This window comes from Malania oleifera, chromosome 6, assembly GCF_029873635.1.
Source record: "Malania oleifera isolate guangnan ecotype guangnan chromosome 6, ASM2987363v1, whole genome shotgun sequence".
Lineage (NCBI taxonomy): Eukaryota > Viridiplantae > Streptophyta > Magnoliopsida > Santalales > Ximeniaceae > Malania > Malania oleifera.
The window spans coordinates 69,053,113-69,072,318 of NC_080422.1; the positions used below are offsets into that span (position 1 = coordinate 69,053,113).

General features: G+C 37.2%; 1 protein-coding gene across 2 annotated transcripts in view; it reads right to left on the minus strand.

Moving 5' to 3' along the window:
* Nucleotides 1-274: 274 nt before the first annotated feature.
* Nucleotides 275-19,206, minus strand: part of LOC131157623 (histone-lysine N-methyltransferase ASHR3) — a 79,791-nt gene continuing 60,859 nt past the window's right edge. For both annotated transcript variants that reach the window (XM_058111920.1, XM_058111921.1), the window contains exons 7-11: nt 19,010-19,103; nt 18,730-18,808; nt 18,313-18,484; nt 12,525-12,605; nt 275-713 (exon numbers count right to left, since the gene is read on the minus strand). In XM_058111920.1, coding sequence (XP_057967903.1) covers nt 557-713; nt 12,525-12,605; nt 18,313-18,484; nt 18,730-18,808; nt 19,010-19,103 — 583 coding nt within the window. In that variant the 3' untranslated portion in view covers nt 275-556. The remainder of the gene's footprint in view (nt 714-12,524; nt 12,606-18,312; nt 18,485-18,729; nt 18,809-19,009; nt 19,104-19,206) is intronic.

Consider the following 19,206-nt stretch of genomic DNA (forward strand, 5'->3'; position numbering starts at 1 on the left):
TATGTTGCAGCATACTACTAACTGAACCCTTTTCCATCCCAATTTACCCTTTTCCACTCCCATAAAAATTGCAACTCAAGCATGCAGACAATTATGTCTCATGATAAGACTATATTTACAGCCCATCAGCATGAGGCTGCAGACCACGAAATCATTTACTGGGAGGACTGCAATTTCCTTTTAGTTAGAAAAGCAGCCCAGTGGAGAAGCTGGATTGGCAACAGAAATCTTACGGGAATCAGGAATCAAGTGACTAATATAAGGAGTACAGGTGTTTCAAATTCCAAATTAGAATCCTCGGCAAAATTAAATATTAGAAATATTTTAAAATTCCAAATAACAATAATTTATTACAGTTGAAATCCCAAAACTTCACGTATAATCGGGAAATACTTGCATCCATGCAGTCTGGACCCATTAGAAAGTATTTCCAAGTTTAATCAAATGGTATTTTTCATCTTAGTGTAGTAGTTTGAATGGTTGAGGCAATTTGCCTTTCCTACACCGACAATATACAACATAATTGACCAACCTGAAAACATGACACTAATACAAATCATACTGTGATGAGAGCTAAGCAATCTGTCGATGTTCTCTTGCGTTTTAAACCCCATGAAAGGATCACCTTACCAATTTTTCTTTTGGTCCCCAGATAGCCTTGACAATTTGTAGCACCACAATGACATTTTACTTCAGGCCCGAATTGCACAAATCTACAAGGTTAAAAGGACCATATAATGCTTCATCTCAACTTACAGGCCTTCAATACAGTAACAAGTTAGATTATCTACAATATCCTGACTCCTGAACTCAAATGCATGGACCTGGACCTCTGATATAACACGACCAAGCCAAGCATCACTAGCATTAAAATGTTCTCAACCACGCTGATCTAAATTCATTGAATAAGTAAACAATACTCAAAAATGAAATACCAGTCTTAATTTATCTTAGAGCAAAGCCTTTAAACTGCATACTTAATGCAAAGACGGTACAAGAACTATTCAAACATTTCAGACTCAACTGCAACAGTTTCGAGTACAAATAATTACCTTTTTTTTTAATAGATCCATGCTATATACTAAAACAGCCCTATTCTTAGATTCTTCATCTGCCTCTAAATCTATAAACTATTTCTACATGGAAGGTTCCCTCGTGTTTATTAAAGGAGAGGCAGCAAAGAGTTTCTTAAAGTAATTATCAAGAAAAAAAAAAAAAAGGAAAAACACAAATATGTACGGTGGGGGCAAATATTACAGAATCGTACCCTCCCAACTTTTCAAAAATCTGTTGGGTATTAAAATAATAATAAATATATAAAAAACCTGCAAAGCAGTCAGGGCACGGAAACCAAAAAATGAAAAGGGAGAGAACTGACTTTCCAAAAGTCGACTCTCTACGTCAGCACCCGCAGCAGACAAGATACCAAGGACAGAGCAGAGAAAAATAAAAAATAATAAAAAAATAAACACACACACACACACATTAAATAACCAAATTGAATTTTCAAATGTCGGTTTGGTCATGGCACCCAACTCCCCGTGCATGCATGCATGTTTCTTACCTGAAAAGTTGCAAAATCGACTTTCCAAAAATTGGTTTTGACATGCGCTTACCAAACTCATTTACGTATCAAACCATGCAACTCGTGCACATACTTACCCCTTCCCCCTTTGCATGCCTCGTCTCCTATTTATTCTTTCATTCCCACCCCCCGGGGGCAAAACTTTCACTAATCCTTTCTCCTTTCATTTCATTCTTCTTCCTTTATCCTCCAGCCTACTTCACACCTTCCAGTGTTGCGTGAAGTTGTTCGAGATTTATTCTTAGAACTATTTTCTTGCAAGGGTCAGTAACAACGGTATTAGCTAATTCATGGTTTAACTAATTTTCTTTTTTTACTTTTATTTTGTACATTAATTTCATTTCATATTGAGGTATTGAGGAATTAATATATTATGTAAGATAATTGTTTACGTAAATGAAAAAAATATTTGTTCCATATTATTGTGATTTACTCAAAATATTTATTATTGTAATGAAAATCTTTTTATGTTGCATATGTACTCTATTTTTGAAAATTCAAAATGGCATCAAATTCGTCAGCTAACAAAGTTACAGTCTTATTATACATTGATGGTGAGATTATACATGGATCGACCGGTATTAAGTACAACACAGGGCCAACGAAGGTCATTCGAGTTAGGAGGATGAAGTTAGAAAATTTTAAACGAAAAATATATGAAGGATTAAATATTGATCCAAATGAGTACATGTTCGAATTGACATTGAGATATCTGCAACGAGGGGTGATGGAAATTTTTTGTATATCAACGTCCCAATAAAATATGATGCGAATGTCCTAATTGCGTTGGACCCGCAGAGTTCTTGTCCGGAAATGAATATAGTTGATATTTTTGTTAAACACATTCCTCGAAGCAAGAGTATGGGTGGAGCTCCAACTATGCAGGGGGAAGCATTTCTCTATCCTCAACCATATAACAAATACGATACTACTGAGACGAGCAGACTATTTAATCACCTTTCACAGGTGACAGCGGCTTAAGATTTGAATGACGTCCGTAGTATATCATTTCAATCAGAATTCTTGTCAACGGAGCCTGGACGTGAGGAGGCTACTTTGCAAGGATTCATGTGAGAAGCAATTATTATCACAAACCACAACCATCAACAGAGTATAGGCATGACCAAAGCTCAACTGGAGTTGTGTCTATACTAGACTTCCAAACAATTCCATCTTTTATCATGAATGAGAGTGGGGTATACACAGTCCTGACAATGCAACCTGATATGGACTGTGAGCATGAATTATAGGACGAAAAGGATTTACAAGAGGATTTTGAAGAGACAGGCGCAGGGGTAGATGAACCAGGTGGACAGAATGATAATGGGGTTCAGCATGAAGAAGTTGTCATGCCTCCTCAGAACACATCTATAAGTCAGAAAGGAGTACACAATGAGCCGCCATTAGCATACATGGTCGATGTCGAAATTCCCTTGAGGGCACTCGATGAGATGGTGTCTCGAAATTTGGTAAGGGTATGATTTTCAACACGAATGATGATTTGATCCACTCTGTGCGCGTCCACTGTGCACAAACACACCACAACTTCAAGGTGGTGCAATTGAACCCAACAACATTGGTGGTTAGGTGCAATGCAAACGAGAGTTGTGCATGGAGGTTGTGTGCATGTCAACATAGAAAGCATGGGCTCTTTAAGATTACACAATACAAAGGGCCACATGCATGCATAAATGAGACTATCGCAAGACCACCCGCAAATGAAGTTCAGCTTAGCTGCAAATGAAATTATTGAAATTATCAAGAGTGATGCTGGTGCTTCCATTGTAGCTTTGCAAGCATACCTGAGGTCAAAGTACCAATACCATGTATCGTATAAAAAGGTATGGCTCGGGAAGCAAATGGCAGTTGCAAGGGTGTTTGGAGACTAGGATCTTTCATATCAAATGTTTGTGGATGCATGCTATGTGTGAAACAAATCCTAGTACAAAGGTGAAGTGGGTGTGGACAGAAATTCCTGATGCTAACAACACTGCTATATTGATATGTGTATTTTGGTCATTTGCAGCATCAATAGAAGGATTTCGTCATTGTCCTCCAGTTATTTGTGTGGATGGAACGCACTTATGCAGGAAATATAAAGGTAAATTGTTAATTGCTACGGCCCTTGATGCAAATCAATAAATATTTCCTATAGCGTTCGCAATTGTTGAGGAGAGTCTGCGAACATGGTCCTAGTTCCTCAAGTGCATTCAGGATGAAGTGACTGATCGCGATAGTGTGTGCATTATATCAGACAGACATCCCAGTACCATTGGTGTCGTTCGTCAAAATGTTGATTGGCAATCGCCGCGTGCGCACCATAGGTTTTTCTTGCGTCACCTCGTTAGCAACTTCAACAAGAGGGTGCACAATACCATGCTAAAGCGGATGATTGAAATAACTAGTAAGGAGCACCAAGTTAGGAAATTCAATAGCATGATGGAAAGAATCCTAACAGAAGGTGGGCCAGCTACGAAATCTTTTTTCGAAGAGATCCCTCTTCAGATGTGTAGGCAATGTCATGATAGTGGTTGAAGGAATGGAAACATGACCATGAATCTGGTTGAATGTAAAAATGTCGTCCTCAAAGAAACTCACAGTTTACCAATAACGGTCAATGTCCAGATGACATTTTATCGCGCCAAGCAATGGAGTCCAGGGATTGTTACACCCCACATATGTTGTTGCAAATGGAGAGGAGGGAAATGACATATGTTGGACATGAGGTTATCAACTTCAATATTGAAAGGGGATTGTTAAGTATTCAAACTACACGGCGCCAACCAAATAAGGGTTGAAATATTCAAATAGTTGACATAAAGGGACATCAGTGTACATGTGGGAAGTGGCAGAATCTACACTACCCTTGTTTATACATGTCAGCTATCTGTGGCTCAAGGAGACTGGGGTACAGTCGCTATATTGACCCTTGTTTCACGGTGCCTGAGCATTTTGTTACATGTGCGATGGACTTCATCCCCGTCCTCCATGCAGAATATTGGACAAATCCAAAGACGCCAACATCAATTGCTTAAGCATAAAGGACGACCAGAGAGTTCTATACTGCATAACGAAATAGACATACAAGAGGGCAGAAGGATGTGGTGCATGTTTTGTCATAAGGTCATAACCACAATCGGTATTCAAGGAGGACTAGACGTCATGACGAAGCTGGGCCATCATATTAATCTGTATTTAATGTGTATATTATAAATACTTTTTTAAAAATTTGTAAGTTGTACTTGAATTAGAAATGAAACAATAATAAATTATAATAATTTTTTCCATGGCTTTATTTCTTCTATTATCTGGAATTTTCTACTATCCTGAAATATAAGAATTTATAAGACAAGCACCGAACAATATACCTCTTCATCAATCAAAATATTCAAAAACCATTCAAGCTTTCTAGTTATCCTGAGTCTCACTGCTTCTTGAAGTTCACAAGAACTTCTCAGAAGACGCAAAAAGAAAGCAACACGTCCAAGCAACAATAATCGTGACCTAGGCATTGCTTTATAGCCCAGCGAAAAGATTGCATCCATTGAAATCATCCCATCATAACTACTTGGCTTCTCGTGGGTTGAAATTAAATCCATTTCATCAGGGTGGAAAAGCATGCATGAGCCATGCATGCACGAGCCATGCATGCACATGAAGTGTGTGCATGTGTCAACTTCCAATTAATTAGCAATTTATTCCCATTAAGAATAGCCGCAAAAATAATACATATAATTAAGGTTTGAAATTAATCACTTTTAGTATACATTAAAGTGAGGCCAACTGCACGCAGACCGAGTGTCAAGTGCAAATCGATTTTTGAAAAGTCAATTTTCCCACTTTTCAGCTTTTTTTTTTCTCTAGTTTTCGTGATGTCAGCTGCAAACAGACCAAGGTTTGACATGAAGGGGAAAAACAACTTTTAGAAATTTAGTTTTCACCTTTTTAGCCTTTTTTTTTTTGCTCAGGTTTCCGTGCACTGATCGTCTCGTCACCAGATGCCTGCGCTAACACGCAGGTTTTCAAAAAAAAAAAAAATTAAAACCAAACCGACTTTTCAAAATTCAGTTCGGTACATTTATGTATTTGTTATCCTGATCGTACATATTTGTGTTTTTTTCCTTTTTTTCTTAATAATTTTGTAAAAAACTCAGGCGGCAAAGCTGCAAGAGAATATTGATGAATTTTCCCCATCCGTAAAGAATAATTAAGAGTGCCTTCTCTTCATATGACATCTAACGTCACATCACGTCCAAGATTTTGGTCCAAGGCTAAAAAAGACAAATTATATTTCCTTTCAGCTTTCCTTCCATCACTTTTCCTTTCGAAACTACAGAATTAGATCTATGTTCCAATTATTTCCAAAATCAAAACAATGGAACCACCAAGCTAACTAAACAATTCTATTCTTTGATACAACTGCATAACTTCACTTTATCAATGTTAGAAGATTTCTAAGGTCTAACCCTTCTAGTAGTGAAAATTTAACTTTCATTTTAATTTTTTGAAGATTTACACAAAAAAATCAGTAACTACCTTTACATGTTTACAATTGTTATTATAAGAAATAATAAAATAATAATAAAATTTAAAAAAAAATAAAAATAAAAATAAACAGCGATAACAAAAAAGTTGGCATTGTATGCTTGCAGAAATAGTTTTATTTTCCATGTATAATTTCTCCAACATTTACCAAAATGTCATTGTATTTTCCAATTTCCTAAATTATATAAAAAAAAGTTGGAAAATAATAATCTATCATTTTTAAAATTTTTGTTTTCTTACTCTGCATTTAAAGCATGGAATTCAAATCAACGTCCTTGATTTTTGTGAATTATGACTATAATATAATTGCATTGAGTTTATTTCAAATCCACACAAATCCAAATCCAAATTCAAGTCTCAACATTCATTATCCCAAATACTACCCCACATAATTTTTGAAAAATTGAAAACAAGTTGCCTTTTTTGTAATCATTTTGAAATCTAAATTAAAAATGAAAAATTGTTTTACACAAATAAACAACCTCTTTACATTCTAACTTTTAAATGAATCTTGGAAAACAAAAAAATAAGTTAGAATTTTTATAATTCTTTAGAAAACTAAAAACGGAAAAATGTTTTCTAGAACTAAACAACCCTAAATTTCTTCTTTCATATTTTTTATGTGAGTGTGTGTGTGTGTTGTGGGGGGGAAGGGGGGGAGGAGCTATGACACACCACTAGGATTGTGGCCTAATGGTGTTTATGTAAAAGATCCTTTCAGTTTCCTAATGCAATGATAATCATTCCAAATATTGAGAACTTCACCTGTAAGTTTGTCCTACATTGAAAAAGTCAAACGGATGATGGATACTTATATAAATGGTTGGGTCCAAGACTTAAACTTTTGAGTCAACTTGGTACTCACCCATGTATATCAAAGCCCGCGTGAAGATGCAAGAATGTCTACACTCAATCCCAACATTTAGAAATCTTTTATTAAACTTATACTACAGGCAGAAGATGGAAAAGGAGAATCTTTACGAGGATGCCAACATTCAATCCTCAACATTCAGAAATCTTATATTCAACTTGTACTACAGGCAGAAGAGGGAAAAGGAGAAAGGGAAGAGTGCCAGCCAAATTGGTTTTAGCATGATTTTCTTTCATGATTGTTGGGATCTTGTTAAGGATGATTTAATGAGGTACTGAATGAGTTTCTCATCAGCTGTGGTGAAAAAATGTTAATTTGACTTGTATCACCCTAATTCGTCAAAAAGATCTACAAAAGTGAGAGATTTTAGGCCTAGAGCCTTGTGACTAGTATCTATAAAATTTTAGCAAAAGCTCTTTCTAACAGGTTGAGGGCGCCATGGAGGATACAATTCCTTATTCTTAGAGAGCCTTCATTGAAGGTTGACAAATTTTGGATACTGTCTTAATGGCTACTGAAGTTGTGGATAGTGCCAAAAAGACTCCTAGGAAAGGCTTTCAATCTAGATTTTGAGAAAGCACGTGCTTTAGTTTGTCAAAAATTGCTTGACAAGGCTTAATAGAAAGAGGGATTCAAAGTAGAGGAAGTGAATCAGTCTGTTTCTTTCTTCAACATATTTTGAGGATATTAGTGATAGAAAACCTTCAAGTCTTCGTTTGAGCTTCTGAGGGTCTTAGAACCTTCTCTTTACCCTCTTTCCTGATGTCTTGGGTAGGATAATTGATTGGTGCAGGATGGAGGATTTGTGAAGGGTATTCGAGAGGTGATGGAGCATGTATAGGCTTTCTTTTATAGCTTACTGATGATATCATTCTTTTCTAATGGTAGGCATGATTTTTCTAATGTGCTTAATTTATTACAAGTATTTGAGAAGTCATGGCCAAAGATTAATTATTGTAAGAGTGGTTGTCTGGTGTTAACTTAGATACGGATATGCCGTCTCAGTTTGCAGTCATGGCTGGTTGCGTGGTTCAAGAGTGCTTCTTAGGTGTTCCTTTAGGAGGGAATACAAGAGCATGGTCTTTTTGGAATTTATTGATCGAGAAGGTATCTAGGCAACATATGGATGAAGGGGTGTTTACTTTAGGGGGTTTTCATTACATTGATCCAAGCCTGCCTATCTACTGCTTCTTCATGTTTGTTGTCTTTATTCAAAATTCATGCCAAGGTGCTAAGACATTGGAGAGGTTGACGAGGATATTTCTTGTGATTGGGGTATGTGATGTCGAGATATCATGTTAATTGTAGAGTTTGTAGCTTATGAGTGATGTGTTTTGGGATATGGAATCCTATACCCATTAGATTAAGGATCCAACAAACTAGTCTCTTTGAATTCATGTTTTCGAAAACAAAAAACGGTAAGCTGTGTTGCACATATTTTGTATTCAAACATGCAATTTGATAACTAGATTTGAGTTTAGTTCTAACAATGAAATCAGAGATCGTGATTACATGATTTGGAAACAACTTTTTCTTTTTTTAAAAAAACTTTTTGAGGCTGGCATTTGACATGTAGTGTTGACAGTGGTGGCAATCAGTGGTTGCGATTGTGGCATCCAATGATGGCGGTTGGTACTGGAAGCTGGTGGTGGCAGTGGGGCAAGGTTGGGTATGGTGACTGATGGCATGGTGGTGGACGATGGTGAATTGCAGGGAGTGGATTTTGGTCGATCGTGGTTGGCAGCAGTGGGTAGCTGTAGTTGGTAGGCATGGGTGGGGGTAAGCAGTGGTGGCACATGGGGGGTGGGGATGGAGGTCAGTGATGATTGGCGTTGGCGGCCGCCAACAGTGGGCGAAGTGCGTGGTGGTGGAACATGTGATGTGAGCAATAGGATAAGAAAGGGTTGGGAGTTCCGAGGGTTGTATCTGGATTCACGGAAAACATCATCCTATACCATCATAAAAAGTGAACAATCTTTTCATGGTACCCAAAAATATATATATATATATATATATACATATATATATGCAAGAGAAAATCAAACGTGTATTTTTTTTCATATTTCTTGTATCCTCTGTCCTCAGATACAGTTTTCTGTATACGAAAGCTTAACTAAACAAACCTTAGTGTCTAAGACAATCATATTGGTGAATAAATGGTTATCAGCCTTTCCTTCGGAGTCCAAGTCCCTTCGGCACAAATGATCCTTTGTATGGTATCCATAAGAGTTCTTGGATGTCAAAGAGGGTAATAATACCACTTTTGTGAGCCCTTGGAAATACATATCCCAGATAGCCTACCTTTTTTTCCCCCTTTTTAGTCAACTTTCAAGCTGATAATGGTCAGGGTACAATTTGGGGAGGATAATCAAGGATACTCTTTTCTTCTCTTCCTCTCGCTTAATCATCTTTCTAATTGTCATAGTGCCTTCCCTATTTTCTTCTTTTGAAAGGGGCATTGTTTCTTGGATGAAAAAAAGAGAGATGCGTGACTTGTTTGGTTGTTTGAATATTGTTGACTCTATCTGTAGGAGACAGAATAGGGTTTCTGTGTTTGATACTTCTGGACATTTCTCCCATAAATCCTCATTGATCACTTAACACATGCTCCCAATGGAGATATTTTCCTTGAGCTTTCTTATTTGGAAGGGTAAAACCTCCTCCAAATTTAAGCTTTTTAATTGGCATCAGTGCTTAATAGAGTCAAAACTAAAGGTATGCTAGAGAAAGGACCCATAAGAAGTAGCTACAGAGTCAAATTTTCATCAAGCTGCAAACTTCAAAGGTGACTAATTGCTTATGTTTTGTGAAAGTAGCGCAGATCAGTTCTAGGGAAATTACCACAAATTTTCTGTCTGAATCTCTGTCTGAAGCTCCTTTAGACCTTGTTTTTGCCTCACTTTGTGCTGATATGCTTTGTTCACTCCATAAGCTATTCTACCATGTCAGTTATCACATTATGATGTATGTGGATTAGGATACATGATTTTTTGCTTGTTTAAGTTTTGCTTGTTCTTATGGATAAGAAGCAAGTACCTACCTTATGATGGTTTGTTCGTACAACATCATTTTTGGTGCTGCGCTGTTATGGGAAGGAGTCCATGAATCCCAAGAACTTATCCCTCGTTTGATGGACAGTTTTCATCCCAGAATGGAATGCCACCAAGGATATTCATTCCCATATTTGGTTTGATAAAAAAGGGACAGAATGGCCATTCCAGCCAGAATCACATACCTTTAGTTGCCAGATTAGGCATACCAGCCTCATGGGATGAGAATGCCAATTCCATCTCTGCATCAAGCTAAAATTCCATAGTAACAAAAATAATTCTCACTAGGACCATCAGATGTATACATTCCCTGTGATCTGTCCTTTTATCACCCTTGGCTTCCTTTATTTCCTGTATCTGTTTTCTCACCAATTCAGCCAACATAGTCACAAACGGTGGTAGCATGTCGTTTTTGTCAATTAGGGTTCTCTAAAGATTGTGGGCTCTGTGGAAGGTGTTGAGAGTGGCGAATGGCCAAGACCTAGCTATGGGTTGCGGTGGTTAAAAAGTGAGGGTCCAACTATGGCTGCAATAAGGTTTTGATTTGAGAGCCAATGGCTGCAGAAATGTGATGATGCGGCCGAGACAGGCTTCAATAAGTTGCAGACAAAACACTAGTAACCCCCACCCACTCATATTATCTTCTTCATTTTATGAATTTTTTTGTGCTGTGAAATCTGTTTATTGGTGAATGGTTATAGCTATTATAACTACATTATTATTTAAATAAAATTATTATTTGAAATAATTTATTATTTAATTATTGCATTTAGATTATATTTTAATATTTTATGACAATATAAAAATGCGGCTCAATTGAAGCTGTATGCTTGAAAGATAGCAACAACCAAAAAAAAAAAAATTCTGCATATGGGGCATTTTTGAAAAAAAAATTATTCATTAAACTCCAGCCACCATTCATGGGTTCCAATCTCGGAAAGGAATTGGAATTGAGATTTTGAGTCATTCTACTTGAGTAACCAGACAATGGAACCACATTCCAAAGTTGATTCTGGTCCAGCCTCCACTCATTCTTTTTTCAAATACATTCCGTGAACAAAATGTAATGGTAGTTCCTTATCCATTACCAAACATTACAACAAAGAAGTTGAATAGGAACAACTATCTACAGTGATCTAAGGCCTTCAACATTTAGTTGACAGGTGTAATTCAGTTTGAAGATGCCACTTTATTGGGTCTAATGATGACAAGATAAAGATATGGATTCAAGATGCATTACTCATCTTGTAGTCATGGAATTCTGCAAAACCTCATTCTGCTAATATGTGCATGCACATTCATGCATGCAAAGAGAATCTGGATTATGTGAAACTCATGTATTCTAGTAATCTAACTTGCATGTATGATCTCTCCTTTGAGTATTTTCAATTTCAACATGAAGCATGAGTGTTTCTAAGTATCTTGCAGAGATGAATAGCATTAATGAGTTGAATTTCCAACCCATAAATGCTGGTTCTAATGAGATGCAAAAAAAGAGGCAAATAATTGATCTAGCACAACCCAGAGCATTCTGTACATGGTTCGATATCAACAGCAGGAACCAAAGGATAATGATACAGGTGTGGCAGAAAGCTGGAGTTGCAAATGCTACATGGTGGAAGAAAGGTGTAATGGTCATAAATTATTTTTGAGCATATACAACCTTGTCTATATCACTATATTTGCAATTTTAAGCCCTTGTATTTAAAAAGATTATTAAAGTATTTTGGACGCTCTAGTTCAGCTTATTAATGTCGTTTAGTAATATTAATAAATTTTATATTGGCTTTAAAATGCTAGAGCACTGACAGAAAATTGTATTTTTTCCATGTTTGATTAATCATATGTGAGAAACAAAACACATTAGCTTCTAACTTGATATATTCTATTAATATATTAGGTGCATAAAACATGCAATCTTTATGTAAAATATACGCATATTGTCAAACTAGAGCAAATGCATGAACCATTCTACTTCATGTTTTAAAGAGGTTTCAAAAGCAGATAAATTTTATAAGGTTTTCTAGTGTAATGAATTGCCACAATTGGTGGAAAAAATCTTAGAAGAATCCTTATCTTCAGAGTCAGACAGACAGAAAAGCAGTGCAATTAATTTTTCATGCAAATGAACATTACATCACGCATTTCATCCACAAATCCACGTAATTCTCCAATTATACCTTTTGTATTTTTTTTTCCAATTTGCCCAATGTACTGTCTAAGCCAGACATAATGTGGGTTTATGACTAGTTTATTTTTATAAATAAAATAAAGGCAATATGCACAATTATCAGTGTATATAATGTGACACATAAAGCCCGTGCCCAAATGTATACGCAATCATAATTACCAATGCATACTGCAACAAGCTTATTCATATATGAAAATTGAAAATTTAGGGGGTCATAGAGCCAGAAAAAAAAAAAAAATCATTCATTGTAAATGAGCAAGCACAGGTTTGGCACACACATACCTGTAATCATAAGTCAATGGTTCTCCAACTTCTATAGATCGAGCAGCAAACACCCCCACTCTTGTTTCCCCATCAACTTGCCTTAATAAGACGGCAAAATAGAAATTGTTAGAAAACAATAGAAGGTGCATTTACTTGTAATTTAACCCACAGCCTGCACCAAATGGACAAATAATTTCCAAACAAAAACAGGAAACCGCAAGCAGATTGCCTCACTGGGATAACCTAAGTGTTTTTTAGGTAACAGTACCAGACTGGCTAGGGGTCTCCCTACGTTAGGCTAGTTTCAAATTCCTAAAGGAAAAATGTGGAATCATGAAGAAAAATGTCTTCAAATTCAAAACCCATAAATAGAACCAGCTCACCAACACTGTTGATCAAAGAACTCCTTGGAAGAAATGTTCTTCTTAAGGTACAAATCAAAGAAGTTGAGCTAAATCATTTCTTGCTATCAGAGAGTCAGCATCTAGAGCCATTGAAATCCACATGATTCAAATTGTTTACTTTTGTATTTTCTTCCTTTTTTTTTGGGCGATCACCTACCCAGCCATCCTATGAACCATTTTATAGCTATAACATCCTGTTGAACCCAGGGCTCAAAACCCATTTGAGTTCAGAACTCATTCTAGTACATGACTCAGGCTGAAAGAAGAAACGATTGTAAAAAATATTTCTTCATTATTTTGTTCTTACATACAATCCAATATATAATACAATTACCTATTCTAAACAAGAAAACAATTTCCTATTGAATAATATCAAATCTCCCATAATTACTCACTTTCCTAATTTGTATTTTATTTACAAAGATATTCGGGGTTGATATTTTAACACTCCCCCTCAAGTTGGATCAAAAATATTAATCATCTCCAACTTGCTAATAAGATCATCAAAGCTCTGTCGTCCCAAGCCTTTACTGAGGATATCTGCAGTTTGTTCCTTGATTGGTACATAAGTCATACATATAATCCCTTCTTCAATTTTTTCTTTGATGAAGTGTCTGTCTACCTCCACATGTTTAGTCCTGTCATGTTGGACTGGATTAAGAGAGATGCTAATAGCTGCCTTATTGTCACTGTAGAGTTTAATAGGAGGGTTCACCGGTACCCGTAATTCCTCCAATAGTTTTCGTAACCACAATCCTTCACAAATCCCTTGAGCAACTGCCCTGAATTCAGCTTCAGCACTACTACGAGCCACTACATTATGTTTTTTTGCTTCTCCAAGTCACGAGATTTCCCCAGACAAATGTACAATATCCTATGGTGGACCTTCTATCTTCCACTGATCCTGCCCAATCTACATTTGTAAAGATCTCTACTTCCTTGCTTTCACATTTCTTAAAACAGAGTCCTCTTCCCGGGGATCCCTTGAGATATCTAAGGATCTTGTATACAGCATCAAAGTGAACTTCCTTTGGTGAATGCATGTGTTGACTTACTACACTGACTGCAAATGCAATATCTGGTCTAGTATGTGATAGGTAGATCAGTTTGCGAACCAATCTTTGATACCTCTCCTTTTCTATTGGTTTTCCACAATCTTCAACCCTCTTTACTGTTTCTTTCGGGGTTTCACTGGGTTTGCACCCTAGCATGCCAGTTTCAACTAGATCGGTAACATACTTTCGCTGAGAAACACTAATCCCCTTTTTCGTTCTTGCCACTTCCATGCCCAAAAAATACCGCATCTGTCCCAAGTCTTTAACTTCAAATTCAGTAGCCAGAACCTTCTTCAATCTCTCCATTTCTACAGTATCATCACCAGTAAGGATTATATCATCAACATACACTATTAGAATTGTTTTCTTACCTCCTTCAGACTGTTGGAAGAATAGTGTATGGTCTGATTGCCCTTGTCGATACCCTTAATTCTTTAGTACCATTGCGAATCTGTCAAACCACGCTCTCGGAGATTGTTTGAGGCCATATAACGATTTCTTTAGTTTACACACTCTGTTTTCTTCACCTGTTCTACTGAATCCTGGTGGTATAGTCATGTAAACTTCCTCTTCTAATTCTCCATTTAAGAAAGCATTTTTAATATCAAGTTGTTGTAGTGGCCAATCTAAATTGGCTGCCAGAGACAAGAGAACCCGAACTGTATTTAAGTTTGCCACTGGTGCAAATGTCTCAGTATAGTCAATGTCGTAGGTCTGTGTAAAGCCTTTTGCAACAAGTCTAGCTTTATATCTTTCAACTGTTCCATCAGATTTACATTTCACTGTGAAAACCCATTTACAACCTACTAGCTTCTTCCCTTTCGATAGATCTGTCAACTTCCAAGTTCCATTTTTTTTCTAGGGCTCGCATTTCTTCCATGACTGCCTCTCTCCATTCTGGTATTTCTAAAGCTTCCTGAATGTTTTTTGGTACTTTCATCCTGTCAAGATTAGAGACAAACGCACGATATCCCGTAGACAAGCTTTTATAAGACATGTATTTCGACCAAGGATATTGAGTACATGACTTGGTTTGTTTTCTGATTGCAGTAGGTAGATTGATATCATCAGGTGCAGAATTATCAGAGGAAGACTCAATTACCATATCAGGATAAGTCAAGGGCTCATGATTATTCAGAGTCATCACCGGTTCCAACGCTCTTGGTGCCTTACGTATGAGATTGTCCCTCTCCTTTGTTTTCGACTTTCTTGAGTAAACCAGTATGTCTGCATTGCTTTGCTCTCCTGCATCTCCCCCTGAGGGTAGTTTGGCAAGTCGGGAAGTAATGTAATGGAAGACTCAATAGATGGGTCAGGGAATGAAGTAACTGGAGTAACTGTAGATTCAGTAGTAAAAGGATCAAAGAACCGATCTTCACTCTATTTCTCCCCCTAAAGAGAGGGCTTTGTGAAATAAGGAGTGGTTTCAAAAAAAGTGACATCAAGGCTAACGAACAGTCGTTTTGAGATCGGATCATAGCATTTGTAGCCTTTTTGGGTAGGTGAATAACCAATGAAGACACATTTAATGGCACGAGGATCCAATTTATCATGATGGTGTGCATGGACATGAACAAAAGCAGTACAACCAAAAATTTTCAGTGAGGTAGGAAAGTGTTCCTGAAATTTCTAAAGAGGGGTGACAAATGAGAATGCTCGACTTGGCATTTGATTAATGAGATGTGTGGCTGTTAAGATGGCATCGCCCCAAAAATAATGTTTCATGTGGGTAGTAAACATTAAAGCCCGGGCTACTTCAAGTATATGTCTATTTTTTCGTTCAGCAACCCCATTTTGTTGAGGGGTATCCACACAAGAACTTTGATGAACAATCCCATGATCTTGAAGATAAGTTCCCAGGATGGTATTGAAATATTCCGTACCATTATCAATACATAGGATCTGAATATGAGTCTAGAACTGTGTATAAATCATGGTATGAAAATTGATGAAAATGGAGTGGACTTCAGTTTTGTCTTTCAGTAGGTAGACCCAACAAAGACGAGTATGGTCATTGATAAAGGTCACAAACCATTTTGTATTGATGCGATTTAGGGAACGTGAGGGACACCATACGTCACTGTGAAACATAGCAAATGGACGAGATGGTTTGTATATGGATGATGGAAAATAAGTACAACGATGTTTAGCAAGCTCACATACTTCACATTGAAACTCAGAAGCCACTTTATTTGAACAAAGAGAAGGAAACAAACGTTTTAAATATTGAAAATTGGGATGACCCATCCGTGAATGCCATAACAAAAGTTCACTATTTCTAAAAGTAGATGCAAAATCACAAATTGCAGTATTACATAGTTCACTCAAACTTGCCTCCTCAAAGTAGTAGAGTCCCTCATACGCTTTAGCAGTGCCAATCGTCTTCCCTGATGATAGGTCCTGAAAAACACAATGGGAGGAAACAAATTTAGTGGAACAATTCGAGTCTTTTGTTACCTGACTGATAAATAACAGATTGCACGATAACTTGGGGACATGTAAGACTGATTGTAAAGTTAAGGAATCAGATATGCGAATACTTCCTTTTCCAGCAACTGGTGAGAGAGATCCATCTGCAATTTTTACCCTCAAATTCCCGGCATATGGTGAGTAGGATGAAAAATATTGATACAACCCAGTCATATGATCGGATGCACCCGAGTCAATTATCCAAGGACATTTGTAACAAGATGTGGTTTTTAAAGCTGACAGATGATTACCTCGATGAGCCAGAGAACCAGAGGAAGACTGACCCGATGTATGCATTGATGAAATCATCTTATTTAACTGATCCAACTGTTCAGAACTGAATGCACTGCTAGACGAGGTATCGTTATTCTCTCCTTGTGATCTTTCAGTTGATCCGCCAGTGCTGGCCTGGTACCCACGATTTTTTTGGTATTGTCTCAGTTTCCAGTCTTCCGGTTTTCCATGAATCTCCCAGCAGGTATTTTTTGAATGACCTGTTTTTCAACAATGTTCACACTATATTTTTCCTCTTTGTGGTCGTTGACTAGGTCCTCCTGGGCCTTTTAATGCAAAAGCAGAGGCATTTGGCCCAGCATGTAGCCCATCTAATTTTTGGGCCGATACAGATACAGCCGGGTCCAGCCCAGAAGATCCATTTTGAGACCGCAACATCACCCGCCTCCTATTCTCTTCCCTCCTGACCTTTGCGAAGCTTCTCAGGTTGAAGGGAGAGGTCGCCAGCCAAGGATCCGTCCCCTCACGTCGTTGAGTTCTCGATTCAGGCCGGCAAGAAACTCGAAGACCCTCTCGTTTTCGAGCCTCCTTCAGTATCGCGTGCTATCGCCGGAGCACTCCCACTCCTCGTCGATGCTCAGATCGAGCTCCTGCCAGAGATGACTCATCTCCATGAAATACTCGGTAACACCTCTCTCGCCTTGCCGCATCTGCCACAATCGGGTCTTGATGTCGAAGATTTGTGAGTAACTTTCGACATCAGAGTACGTTTCACGTACGGCTTCCTAGACCTCCTTCGCCGTTGGCAAAAACAAATAAATTTTTTCGATTGATGGTTGCATCGAATTGACGAGCCAAGCCGCGACCATGGAGTTTTTGGACCTCCATCTTTGCAAGGCTACAGCGTCGGAAGGATCTGGTTTCCTTCGCTCACCGAGAAGGTAACCAAGCTTTCCTTTTCCCTCAATCACCAGTTTCATGGACTGAGCACATTCACGGAAATTTTTTCTGTTTAGTTTTTCCAATGAGAGTGGAAAGACCGTGTTATCATTCGTACCCCCACCAGACGTAACCTCTGAATCGCCGGTGATGTTTGCAGAGGAGGTAGAGCCTCTGCTGTCAGTCATTGTTTAGCTGGGTTTAAGAAACCCTAGCTCTAATACCATGAAAGAAGAAACGATTGGAAAAAATATTTCTTCATTATTTTGTTCTTACATACAATCCAATATATAATACAATTACCTATTCTAAACAAGGAAACAATTTCCTATTGAATAATATCAAATCTCCCATAATTACTTTCCTAATTTGTATTTTATTTACAAAGATATTTGGGGTTGATATTTTAACACAGGCAAAGGTAATAAACAATAAACAAAAGAAACTTGAAAGATGCCACTAAGGAAAGATAGCCTACTAGAAGTGCTTTAGGCTCCCCAGACAAATATTAGAGAGAAAATAAATAGAGAGATTTGACTCTATAAATAAAGGGTGAAAGCACAACATTAAGTGAGACACTTCAAGCCCATTATACATCCTTCATTGATACATAAAATAAATCTCCAGTCCAAAAGTAAATGGCAAGTTCCTACAATCGCTAAAAACTAGAAAAAAAAAAAAAAACAGCAATTTAATCTCACTAACCACTTTTCCAGTTTACAGTTGGGGTCACAACTGTGGTTTAAAAAGCGAGACGAATTTCCCTTGAAAGTTGCATCAATTGTGAAGTTTTTACGGATTTCACACATGTAAAAGTTCTGCACACCCTTGTCTTTCATGTCCCAAAGCCTTCGTTCACACAAAGCATCATCAATAACTGAAATAAATAGATAACCATCCAATTAGAATTTGTTATCTTAACAAGCATACAAGAAAATGAATTTGATCAAAAATTTTAAATTTTAAGTTTATAAAAATTCTGTATCCCTTAAGCATATCAAAATTAAGACTTCATTAGGAACTGAACAAACTATGGAATGAGCATGTGAAATTTGTAAAACTGAACATTATACACCAGGAAATCCTTAAAGATAATTAAAAGATAAATGAAGACAATTCTACCTTCCCCAATATACTCAATTATAAAATCGCCCTTATTAATAAACTCAGCTGCCTCCACTCCCCAACCACAAAGTTCAGTCTGAGAAGAAAAAACATGTGTAAACTAATAATATACCAAGCAACAACAACAGCACAAAAATCAGGATCATTCCCAAATTTTGGGGAAAAGTTTTTGAAATATAAAAAATAATCAACCACAAAAGATGAAATAATTTCTACTGCTAAATAAGACCAATTTAACATAAAGAAAATTTATAAAATTGAAATTTCAGATTCTCACCTTGACAATTTTAATCTTTTTCTCCTTCCGAAATGGCCTGTTTGTGCACATTTCTGAGCAATGGCAAGCCTTTGAGCAACTTATACTCTGAACCCTATTAGACCACACAATCTTTTCGTAATCCAGCATATAAGCAAGCAACATGCCAAAACAGCTCAAATAACCAAACATTTGCACTTAAATGCAAAGTAATAGCA